Source organism: Dictyostelium purpureum, assembly GCF_000190715.1.
Source record: "Dictyostelium purpureum unplaced genomic scaffold DICPUscaffold_225, whole genome shotgun sequence".
Lineage (NCBI taxonomy): Eukaryota > Evosea > Eumycetozoa > Dictyosteliales > Dictyosteliaceae > Dictyostelium > Dictyostelium purpureum.
Genome location: NW_003519561.1, coordinates 40,174 through 52,453, shown reverse-complemented (window position 1 = coordinate 52,453; position 12,280 = coordinate 40,174). Strand labels below are relative to the sequence as shown.

The window sequence follows — 12,280 nt, the reverse complement described above, 5'->3', positions numbered from 1 at the left end:
GTATCTTTAAAAATAGGTCTTGTATAAATAAATAAATCCAAATATCTTATACTATTTATATCACCCATAAAATCCAAAGGTTGATTCGAGAAATACTTTAGGTCGCCACTATATTTCTTGATTAAGGTTACATTATTTAAATGGTTAAAAAAAATAAAATAAAAAAAATATAAAAAAATAATATTTTTTTTCAAAATAAAAAATAAAAATAAAATAATTTTATATTTATTTGAATATAAAAAGGGTCTTAATAAAATATAAAACCATGGTAGAATATTTATTATTATAGTGTTATTGTTGTTCAATGTATCAAGTTCATCAACTAAATAAAAAAAGCATTCAATTGTAAAATATACAACGAAAAACAATCATATCAAAAAATATATGGTCAAAGATATCAAACAAAGATTTAACTCAATTAGTTTAAAAGTATAATATGATCATGACAATAATGATAATAATAAAAATATTTTTATATTGTTTCTTTTGTGAAATCAAAATCATCTACAAGCTATACAGACTACAGCATTAGCATTACGAAATTCTACAGATTTACCAATACTGCCAAAGATTAAGATTAATTGTAAAAGTGGAGTTCAGATATATCAAATCAATATATAATGATAAAATTTTATTTTTTATGTACATTTAAAACAATAATTTTAGGTTATATTTTTTTTTTTTTTTTCTTAACAAAAATATTTAAATTTTTATTCTAATTCTGAGCTATAATTAGCTTTTTAACGCTGTGGTTGTATTTTGTTATGGTATGTTTATTTGCTTAATCTAATTTCACCTGGAGCTGAAAGTCTTTTTTTTGCATGAGTTATATTTGAAAAGTCAACTAATGAATTTCTTGAAAATCTAACTGGTCTCGTATTTACAGTTGGAAGTGATTTTACAAGTGTGTTGGCATCGTTTAATTGTTTAGAGAGACTTTTATCAAGCTCGCCATCTGACATTGGCTCCATTCCACTATCACTATCGCTTGTATCGCTGTTGAACATTTTTTTAGGTGATTGTTTAGTTGGTGTTCTATTTCTTTTTATAGGTTCAGAACCAACTGTGGTGGTTATTGTTGATAGTGTAGTTGTAGTTGTGGTTGTAGTGGTTGTGGTTGAATGTGGTTTTCCTTTGGTTGGTGTTTGTTTTGATGGAGTTCCTACTTTTTTTGAAACAGCTACTGGAAATTTAGATGGAGTCTTTGGAGTATTGGTAGATGAAGGTGTTTTCTTTACTTTGGTAACTTCATTTTCTTCACCCTCCTTGTCCTCCTCTGGTACTTTTTTAACTGGGGTTTTTATGGTACCAGATTTTTTTGCAGCAGTTGGAATTTTTTTTGAAATTTTAGATGGGGTTTTTGGTGTAGCTGCATTTTCTGAAACTGAGATAAAACTATGGTTACTAAAATCGTGACTTAATTCAGTTTGGACATTTGAATAATAAAAATAAAAGCCATAAATACCAAATACAACCTTTGGCTTTAATTCGATTTCTAACATTTTATATGGATTTATAATAGAGTCAATTTTTACACTTCCATCTGCTTGAATATCGGTTAAATAACATTTTTCAACTTTACCACCTGCTGTATAGACTTTTATTTTTATATGTTTTTCTAAAATTTTATTGATTTCATTATTATTATTTAATTTTTCATCAACTTCTTGCATAGTTTCATCTTTATTATTGTTATTATTATTATTATTATTATTGCCATTGATATTGACATCATTATTGCTATTATTACTTATATCATTATTGTTATTATTATTTTCGAATCTTGATTCTTCTTTAATTTCCTGTTTAGCCACATCCTCTTTTGACTCTTCCATTTCATCTTGTTTAATGGTTTGGTCTTTAGCTTCATCTTGTTCACTCTCTTGTTTTCTCTCTTGATTTTGCTCTAGATTTTTCTCTTGGTTTTGTTCTTGTTTTTGCTCTTGTTTCTCTTGATCTTTTTCTTGAACTTTTTCTTGTTCTTTTTCTTGTTCTTTTTCTTGATCTTTTTCTTGTTCTTTTTCCTGTTCTTTTTCTTTTTCTTTTTCTTCAGTAGCTCCATTTTGCTCTTTTTTAATCTGTTCTTGTGTATTTGCTTCATCTATCTTTTCATAATTTTCATTTTCTTTGCAGGTTTCCATTTGAGTGCAATCATCAGTGGTATTTGATGTTTCAATCTTTATAGTTTCTGGATTGCTAATATTATCACTATTATTACTATTTTTATTACTATTGTTATTACTATTGTTATTGTCTATATTTTTATTATTGTCATTGCTATTGTTATTATTATTTCTATCTTTAATTACAATTGCACAATATTTTTCTTCAGAACCAATAAAAAATGATGGTTTTAATAAAACTATTGACCCATATTCTTTCAGTTGATCTTCTTGTTTTTCTAATACGACAATTTCTCCATAAAAAGCCATTTTGTTTTGTTTAAAAAAACAGATAATTATTTTTGTGTTATTTTACAGATTATTTTTAATTTAAAATTTTTTTTTTAAAAAATTAGAAAAAAAAGAAAAAAGAAATTTTTAGCGCATTTTGCAATTTTTTTTTGAAACAAATTTTTAATTAAAAAAAAAAAAATTATTTTAATTTTTATTTTTATTTTTTTTTAATTATCTTTTTTTTTATATTTTTTATAAACCATACAATAGCACAATAATATTCAATAAATAATATATAATAAAAATGTATAAAACTGGTTTAATTAGAATTTTATTTAATTTTCAAGCTAGAAATAAAAATGATTTATTTTTACATTATTACAACGTTGGTAAATTATTATCGATAGCCAATAAGGTCAAAGATCGTTTATATATAGAATTAATTAATTATAATAATAAAGATTTTGGAAATCACTTATTATCACCACCAAATTCCTCTCCAATTTTAAATAGTAATAACAATGTAATAAAAGCTCATAAACTTTACAATGATATATTTGTTGCAGATAGTCGTTTATTTATAAATAAAGATAAATTAATGGAATTTGATGACGATAAATCACCATCAACAATAGTCAGAGAGAATATAGAGCCATTAAAAAACTTGGAAAATATATTTTTCAACTATTATCAAATTTTGTACAATGCAAATCCAAGATTAGATGTTTCAATTATACCACTAGAGCTACTAGACCATAACAACAATTCACTTTATTCACCACCAAACTCATCACCATTCCATCATCACCATTTAAAGCACATCAAAACCCCAATTGATGTATTGTTTGTAGACTCTTTAGATAAAGAAGCCCAAGCAAAAGAGCTAGGGTCCGTAAATAATGATCGTTTAGTAAGAAATCAAATACCAATTAAAAATGTCGAAACTGTAGATCAAGATTTCTTTTACCCAAAATCTTATTTCGATCCATCATTAATAGGCAAAGATATTAAAAAATGGAACCCTCCATTTAAAGGCGTTGTATTAGGTGGTACTTATGATAGAATGCATCCAGGTCATAAAGTAATGTTAACAATTTCATCTTTAATATGCTCAGAGTATATGGAGGTTGGTGTAACCGATAATTCAATTTTAAAAAAGAAGAAATATAGCGAGCTCATTGAACCATTCGAATATAGATCCGAAAAAACCCAAAACTTTTTACAATCCATTAACCCCAATGTCGAATATAATGTAAGCTATTAATCTTTTAAACATTGTTATCATTAAAACTCATTATTAATAGTTGTCCTTTTTTTAATAGATGTTAAAACTCGTTGAGCCATACGCCAATACAATGACCAGCAAAAGACTAGAGTGTATTGTAATCTCACCAGAAACATTCTCAACTGCTATCAAAATTAACGAAGTTAGAAGAGAAACAAACTTAAAGCCTTTAGAAATTTATTCAATCTCATATTTCGATACTCACCATCAAGGTGAAGATTTTAAACTTAGCTCAAGTTATTTAAGAGAATTAGATTTTAAAGCTATGCAAAAAGAAAAAGAGCAACAAACAGAAAAGGAACAACAAAAATAAATAAATACTATACACAATGGGTATAAATAAAGTTTTTTTATTTAAATTATATTTTATTTATTTATTTTAACTATTTACCATTCTATTTCTTTTGGTGTTAAAAATATTAAATTGGATTTATGATAAAATTGAACTATTTTTTTAAAAGATGTTCTTTGAATTTCATCACGGTCGTCCTCAATTAGTTTAAATTGTATTGCCATAGTATTGTAATCCCCTTTACTGTTGAAAACTATTCTTAAGGTTTTATTAACATAGTTGAAAACATCAATTTCCCACGCTTGGATAATCTGCGCATTTTCGATTTGATTCTTTAAAGTGTTGCTGTATTGCGGCTCTAGTAGTTCGTTGGTATTATATGATTTATAATCTACATTGGTTATATTTTCATTATATGTGATTTCTTTGATGTAGGATCCAAACACCTGGCTATTTGTAGCACCATTTTCACCTATGTTTTTAACCCTTGGCAACTCTGGTCTAATGCATTGTCTGCCTTTGAAAACTTCTTTTTTCCTTAAATAATCATCCCAGTATTCATCTGGCCACTCTGACTTTATTTCCTTCCAAAATTTGTTTTTCATCATCCAACCTAACCCAGGAAAGAAATCAGTTCTATGAAATGTTAATATTGCTTGGTCCTCATTTGGATTTATAAATCTTTTTTTACCATTATCGTTCCACGCTGAAATGCAGAACAAAGACTCGTCCTTATCCAACAACGGTGACATCTTTTCAAAATAATCTAAAAAATCTGGTGATACTATTAAGTCATCCTCTACAATTATTATTTTGTCATATGAGAACTTGTCAAATATTTGAGTTAAAAACCATTTGTAATGTCTTGAAATCATTTCGTAATTTGACAGTAACTTTGTTCTATTTGGACTTCTTATCGTTATAATTTCATCACCCATGCTTAATTTTTCTAAATATGAATACATTTCTCTACTATTACAATCTTGAGATACAATAATTGGGAATTTTAATTTATCCTTTCTAATTCTAAATTTAATTTTATTAATATTTAATACCATTATAAAAAAAGCTGTAAATATACCAACCTTATTAAAGATTCTAAAGTTTTTTCTAAATATTCTATTCTTGTGCATGTTGGTATTACTATTGGAATAATCTCTTCACTTTTTAAATCTTTAGCGCTATTTATATTATCAATATTATTATTGTTATTATTATTAATATAATTATTATTGTTTTTATTATTATTACTTTCTATTTGAATTTTATTAGAATTTATTTGATTATTTTGATTATTTAAATCCTTAATTAAAAAATCGTATTTGTTTTTAATAAATAGAAATTCATTTTTATTTATTTTTGATTGGTTATTACATTGATCTAATTGATATTTTATTAAATTTAATTCGTTATCAAATTGAATCTCACTCTTTGCAAAATTCTTCCTAAATTCATCGATTGTATATTGAAGTGAACGTATTGTTTGATTTAATGATTTATTTTGATCTAGATACTTTGATATAGTATTTGTAGATTTATCATTTTCTTTATTTAAATTTTGTTTTTCATATTCTAATAACTCTATTTGTTTTGAACTGCTAATTCCCACAATAAATAAATATAAATAAATAAGTAATCCAACTATAATAATAATTGTTTTAAAATTATTTCTTAAAAACATTATTATTATGTTTTTTATTTATTTATTTATTTTGAAAAATTGTTTTTTTATAATGATTTTTATTTTTTTTTATAAAACTATTTATCTGTTATTTTAAATGAAAATAAAAATAAAACAAAATTAAATATAAATTAAAAAAAAAATAAAAAAAAAACAAAAAAAAACCCACATTAATTATCTGATATATTTATTTATTTTTATGAAAAAAGTGTGGTTATTTTTTGTGTGGTTTTTTTTAGTTATATTTGTAATAAATAAAAGTATTAAAAATATTTTAATCCATCAGCAAGTGATGAAAATATGTAAATAAACTATTTTGATTTTGGAAATTATTAAATACTACAAATAAAACCAAAAGTGTAGTAAATAAAAAGGGTTTCTTTTTTGTTATTTTATAATATTTTTAATATTATATTTTTTTATATATTAATTTATTTTTTTTATTATTTTTCTTTTATTACTTTTTTTTTTTTTTTATTTTTTTTTTTAATATATTTATATTTAGAAACTATATTTTTATTTTTTTGAAATACCCAAAGCTTCGCTTAAAAGATTATCTAATTGTAATTTATGAAGGGTATGGCTGGCAACAGCTGGTGAAGCGGATGATGGTCTACCAGCATAAGTGAGATCGAATGGACGGTTCATATTCTTGAAAGTTGACATAAAGTATGGGTGAACAAAGTTCCAGTAACCCATATTCATTGGTTCTTCTTGAGCCCAAATAGCTTTAGCATTTGGATAATAAGCGAGTTGATCTTGAACTAAATCGAATGGGAATGGATGAAGTTGTTCAACACGTACAATAGCAGCATCTTTAATCTTGTGATCAGCACGAGCTTGAATTAAACTGTAATAAACTTGACCAGTACAGAAGATAACTCTTGAAACTTTTTCTGGTGAATTAATTTCTTCTGGGAAAGCTTCTGGATAGAGACGGGCGAATGAATCAGTAGAGAATTCTTCAGCTTTACTGAAAGATTTTTGGTATCTTAAAAGGTATTTTGGTGTGGCGATAACTAATGGCTTTCTGAAATCTCTGTGAACTTGACGACGGAGAGCATGGAAATAATTTGCTGGAGTTGAGCAATTGAGTACTTGCATATTACTGTGTTGAAGTTGTTTACGTTCAGCTTCTTCTCTAGCTGGGATCTTATTTGGATCACCATCACATAATTGGAGATAACGTTCGATACGACATGATGAATGTTCTGGACCAGCACCATCATAACCGTGTGGTAAAAGCATGGTGAGACCACTTTGTCTCATCCATTTTTGTTCACCACTTGAAATAAATTGATCAATAATAACTTGAGCACCATTTGAGAAATCACCAAATTGAGCTTCCCACATAACTAAAGCATTTGGATTTTCTAAAGAGTAACCTAATTCGAAACCAAGAACTGCAAATTCTGATAATGATGAATTAGATGGTTCAAATTCAGCGGCTGGTTTTCCAAATTCTTTACCGAGTTGTTTTAATGGAGTGTAGGTGGCATCAGTATTTTGATCGTGTAAAACGGCATGACGATGTGAGAAGGTACCTCTTTCGACATCTTGGCCAGAGAGACGAACGTGGTGTCCTTCTAAAAGGAGTGAACCAAAAGCGAGGGCTTCAGCGGTGGCCCAATCGAAACCTTGTTTCTTATCAAACATTTCTTTCTTTTCTTTTAAGATTCTCTTGATGGTTGAGTGGAGTTCAAAGTTGGCTGGTTCAGTGTAAAGAACTTTACCAATTTGTTGAACTAAATCTTGTGGAATACCAGTTTTACCTGGGTGACCTAATTGAATTGGTGATTTGAAACCTTCCCAACGACTTTCTAACCAATCGCTAGCTTTTGGTGTATATTTCATACCTTCTTGATAACCCTTTTCGTAGGATTCATGAATAATATTTTTAATTTGTAAGTATTGTTCTTGGGTGAGAACTTTTTCGTTGACTAATTGTTGAGAGTATTTTTCGATGATTGGGATTTGTTTGGCAATTTTATCGTACATAATTGGTTGAGTGAATTTTGGTTGATCAGTTTCGTTGTGACCATGTTTTCTATAACAAACAATATCAACAAAAACATCTCTTTGGAATTTTTGTCTCCATTCAGCAGCAATCTTGCAAACGTGAACAACTGCTTCAACATTATCACCATTGACATGGAATACTGGAACATCAATAGTTTTAGCAACATCGGTACAGTATTTAGAGGAACGTGAGCAATATGGATTGGTAGTGAAACCAATTTGATTGTTTACTACAATATGGATTGTACCACCAGTAGAATAGTGATCTAATTTTGAAAGATGAAGAGTTTCATAGACAATACCTTGACCAGCAACTGAAGCATCACCATGAAGTTGAACTGCTAAAGATTTCTTTTGGGAACTATCGTTAGCATAATGTTGTTTAGCTCTAACTTTACCTTCAACGATTGGATTAACGGCTTCAAGATGTGATGGATTGGCAACTAATGATAAATGTACCTTTTTACCACTGCTAGTAACACGATCGTAACTGGTACCTAAATGATATTTGACATCACCTGTTGATGAGTATTCACCTTCAATTGAAATAACACCACCATTGAATTCGTTGAAAATGGCTGGTAATGGTTTTCTAACAACATTAGCTAAAACATTTAAACGACCTCTGTGTGGCATACCAAGAACAATTGATTCGACACCGTCATCAGTTGCGGTATCAATCATTGCCTTCATACCTGGAATTAATGATTCACAACCATCTAAACCAAAACGTTTTTGTGCTCTATATTTTAATTGTAAAAATCCTTCAAATTGATCTGCCCATGATAATCTCTCTAAAATTTTAATTTTATCTTTGGCTTCGAATGAATAGTGATCAAAAGTTTCGAATTTTTCTCTAATCCAATCACACATTTCTCTGTCCTATTTTTTAATATAAAAAAAAAAAAAAATATATTAATATTTCATTCTGTGTGTTTATTATAATATTATAATTATTTTTATTATTATTTTTTTATTATTATTTTTTATTATTTATTTTTTATTATTATTATTATTATTTTATTATTATTATTTTTGAATATTTTTATTGTTTTAATATAAAATTTTCGATTTCGATAACCCTGGTTCTTCTCCTTTAAATTTTTTTTTTCTTTATCGTCTCTAAAATTTTAAAAATTTTTTTTTTTTTTTTTTTTTTTTTTTTTTTTAAATTTCATCACTCTACGAAAAATTAAATTGAATGTGTTTTTTTCGTAATATTATGATAAGGTTTTTTTTTTTTTTATATTATTATGAGATTATTTATGAATAAATTAATTTTTTACTTACTTGAATATGCATATATTCGACACCAATATCACCACAATAAACTTCTTTTAATCTTTTTAAGATTTGTCTGAGTGTAGTTTGAGGGGCGTTGTTTGTAAGGAAACCTGAGATAAGACCATCACCTACTTGAATTGGTCTATCCATATCAGCTTCGGTGAAACCATATTTGGCTGGGTTTAATTCTTCTGGTTCTCTGTTAGCTTGTAATCCTAATGGATCTAAAGTGGCCATTTCGTGACCTCTAACTTGATAAGCTCTAACTAATAATAATAATTTCATACTGTCAGAAACTTGTTGAGCGCTTGAAGCCTTTTTATATTAAAAATTAATATTTAAATATAATTTATTTTGTAAATATTGATTTAATATTTGTATTGTTAAGAAAAATAAAAAAATATTAGTATGTGATTTTATTTTTAAAAAAATTTAATATTACTATAGTATATACTTACGGATGAAGTAAAGGTTGATGGGGAAGCCTTTTGAGCAGCTGAGGTACCAAGAGTTGGTGGTGACATATAAGCTTCACCGATTGGAGCACCTTTGTCGGCTGATTCAAAGAAAGAGGCCCAACTTTTGTGAACAGAGGTTGGATCTCTTAACCAATTGGAATACATATCTTCAACGTAAACTGAAGAAGTACCATCTAAAAATGATTCTGATAAATCCTTTCTTGATTTTGGTTGGTTAGAGGTAGTGCTAGTTGCGAAATTTCTTTTTAATGAAGCAACATTGCTACCGCTAATTGACTTCAAACCATTCTTTAAGTTGGTTTGAATTGATGATTTAGCAACTGTCTTTAATGTGAACATTGGTTAATGTTATATTTTAACACTATTTAATAATATTAAATGAAAATAAAAAAAAAAAAATTAAAAATTAAAATTAAATTAATTAAATTAATTAAAATATGAAAATTTATTATTTATTTATTGTAGTTATGTTTTTGATTGGTTATTCTATTTGATTTTTTATATATTTTATGGATGTGCACATTTATTTGTTATATGTGTGTGGTTTATTATTTAGTTTTAAAAAAATGAGAAGAATTTTTTTTAGTGTGATTATTTTTTTATAAATTTTTTTTTTTGTTTTATAATGTTTATATACCTTATTATTGTTAATATATTATCGTATATTATTATCGTTGCCACTAAAATCCAAATCATCTACTCCACGTGGTTTGATGATCTTTTATTTTGGTTTAGAAAATAAATATATTAACCCCCCGAAAAAGGGTTTTAAAAAAAAAAAATTTTTTTTTGGAAAATTTAAAAAAAAAAAAAAAAAAAAAAAAAAAAAAAAAAATTTTGTTCAAATTTGAAAAAAAAAATAATTTAAAAAAAAAAATTTTAAAAAAAAATTTAAAAAAAATTAAAAAAAAAATAAAATTTTTATGAGCATAAAAGAAATTGTGTTAGTCGTTTTTTTATAATATGAAGACCAAAGCGTCATGATTCTCTGTTTATGGACTTAAAGTTACTTTAATTTAATTAAATTCATTTTATTTATTTAAAAACTTATTAAATAAAAAAAAAAAAAGGTAATCCTTTTTTGGGGTTATTTTTTTATTTTTAATTTAAAAATTACCTTTTTTTTTTTTTTTTTTTTTTTTTTTTTTTTTTTTTCATCCATTTCATTTAATTTACCAAAAAGTTAAAACAAATAACATTTTTAATTATTAGATATATTTGCAGTTATTATAATATTTTTTTTTTATATCATTAGAATTTAAATTAAATATTATTTTTTTCAGATAAAAATTTTTTATTAATTTGTGGGGATATAAATAAAGTAATCAAACTGGTTACTATTTTATTTCACATAAAATGAAAGATTAAAAAAAAAAAAATTTTATTTTATTTTTTTTTAAATTTTAAAAAATATTTTTTGTTTTTATTTTTTAATTTACCCAATAACAATGGATAGTAGTGATAATAGTAATAAATCATGCTGTTCTTTAATGAATCAGGATGAAATCAATAAACAATATTGTACAAAATCAGTTGAGGAGTTAAATGAATTGGAGAAATTAGAATTACAAAATCACATTAAGTTTATGAAAGAGGCTGTTAAGGAGGTAATTATTATTACAATAAAAAGTCATACCACTACAGTTTATATATTTAATTATTATCATTTTATATATAGGGCGAAAAAGCATTAAAGGAAGGTGAGGTGCCTGTAGCTTGTGTCATTGTTCATAATAATCAAATTATAGCCAGAGGTTCAAATAAAACAAATATAAAAAAAAATGTAAGTGGCTTTTTTTGTGTGCATCATTACTTTTCTTTTGGATTATTTTTGTTTTTTTATTATTGTTATTATTATAATAATGTGTTGTGAATATACCGAGCCGGTTATTTGTTGTTTTGTGATGGCACCACTTTGTTTCATCTAAATCGGTTTTTTTTTTTTTTTAAATTTTTTAATTAATTTTTATTTTTAAAATAATTAAAATTTTTTTTTTTTTAAATTAAAACTTACTTTTTTATTCAGGGCACAAGACATGCAGAATTAGAGGCTTTTGATCAGATTTTCCTAAATAAGGAATTAAATGAAAGATTTAAAGATACCTTATTAGTGGAGTGTGATTTATATGTCACTGTCGAACCATGTTTAATGTGCGCTGGTGCGCTTAGTTTAGCTAAAATTAATAGAGTCTTTTTTGGTTGTCACAATGATAAATTTGGCGGAAATGGTTCAGTGTACAGTTTAAATTTAGCACCGTAGGTATTTAAAATTATTGTAATTATTATCGTCATTATTATGAAGGTGAATTAATAATTTAAAAATTTTTTTTTTTTTAAAATTATCGCTGTTCAGAATATCAAATGGTAAACCATATAATGCAATTTCAGGGTTATTAAAAGATGATGCAATTCATTTATTACAATTATTTTATAATCAAGAAAACACCAAAGCGCCAGTACCAAATAAAAGAAAAAGAGTAGATCCAGAGGTTTTAAAAAAAGAAAGAGAGGAAAGATTATCAAAAATGGATAACGAAGTCAATAACTATAATATTACAACATCAGATGTCGCAGATAATCAACTAATTTTAAATATAACAAATAATAATATAAAAAATTTAGAAAGTCATGATAGTTAATAATAATAAAATAAAAAGTTATATTACACACAAATATAACATGTAAATATAAATATTAATAAATAGATTTAAATTAAATCAATATAAATATTGTTTAACATTCATGTAAATAATTTACAACAAGGACATTATTATCACACAGAGTTTCTTTTCTTTTTTTTAATATATCTATTATGATACACTAAATTATAAATTGTTATTAATG

At 25.6% G+C, this 12,280-nt stretch overlaps 5 protein-coding genes across 5 annotated transcripts; 2 read left to right on the top strand and 3 right to left on the bottom strand.

The window, feature by feature from the left end:
• Positions 1-773: 773 nt before the first annotated feature.
• On the bottom strand, positions 774-2,432 carry DICPUDRAFT_81238 (uncharacterized protein; the record flags this gene model as incomplete). Its single annotated transcript, XM_003290450.1, has 1 exon — positions 774-2,432. The coding sequence occupies one exon, from the start codon at positions 2,430-2,432 to the stop codon at positions 774-776; it is 1,659 nt and encodes a 552-aa protein (XP_003290498.1).
• Positions 2,433-2,700: 268 nt separating this feature from the next.
• On the top strand, positions 2,701-3,994 carry DICPUDRAFT_155029 (uncharacterized protein; the record flags this gene model as incomplete). Its single annotated transcript, XM_003290460.1, has 2 exons — positions 2,701-3,648; positions 3,719-3,994. The coding sequence occupies 2 exons, from the start codon at positions 2,701-2,703 to the stop codon at positions 3,992-3,994; spliced, it is 1,224 nt and encodes a 407-aa protein (XP_003290508.1).
• Positions 3,995-4,068: 74 nt separating this feature from the next.
• On the bottom strand, positions 4,069-5,654 carry DICPUDRAFT_88972 (uncharacterized protein; the record flags this gene model as incomplete). The annotated part of the gene is made up of 2 exons (XM_003290449.1): positions 4,069-5,129; positions 5,348-5,654. The coding sequence occupies 2 exons, from the start codon at positions 5,652-5,654 to the stop codon at positions 4,069-4,071; spliced, it is 1,368 nt and encodes a 455-aa protein (XP_003290497.1).
• A 488-nt stretch (positions 5,655-6,142) lies between these two features.
• On the bottom strand, positions 6,143-9,775 carry DICPUDRAFT_56740 (uncharacterized protein; the record flags this gene model as incomplete). Its single annotated transcript, XM_003290448.1, has 3 exons — positions 6,143-8,555; positions 8,964-9,264; positions 9,480-9,775. 3 exons carry the CDS (start codon positions 9,773-9,775, stop codon positions 6,171-6,173), a joined length of 2,982 nt encoding a protein of 993 aa, XP_003290496.1. The 3' UTR covers positions 6,143-6,170.
• A 1,109-nt stretch (positions 9,776-10,884) lies between these two features.
• On the top strand, positions 10,885-12,075 carry DICPUDRAFT_81234 (uncharacterized protein; the record flags this gene model as incomplete). Its single annotated transcript, XM_003290459.1, has 4 exons — positions 10,885-11,043; positions 11,115-11,219; positions 11,463-11,692; positions 11,790-12,075. 4 exons carry the CDS (start codon positions 10,885-10,887, stop codon positions 12,073-12,075), a joined length of 780 nt encoding a protein of 259 aa, XP_003290507.1.
• Between the last annotated feature and the right edge of the window lie 205 nt (positions 12,076-12,280).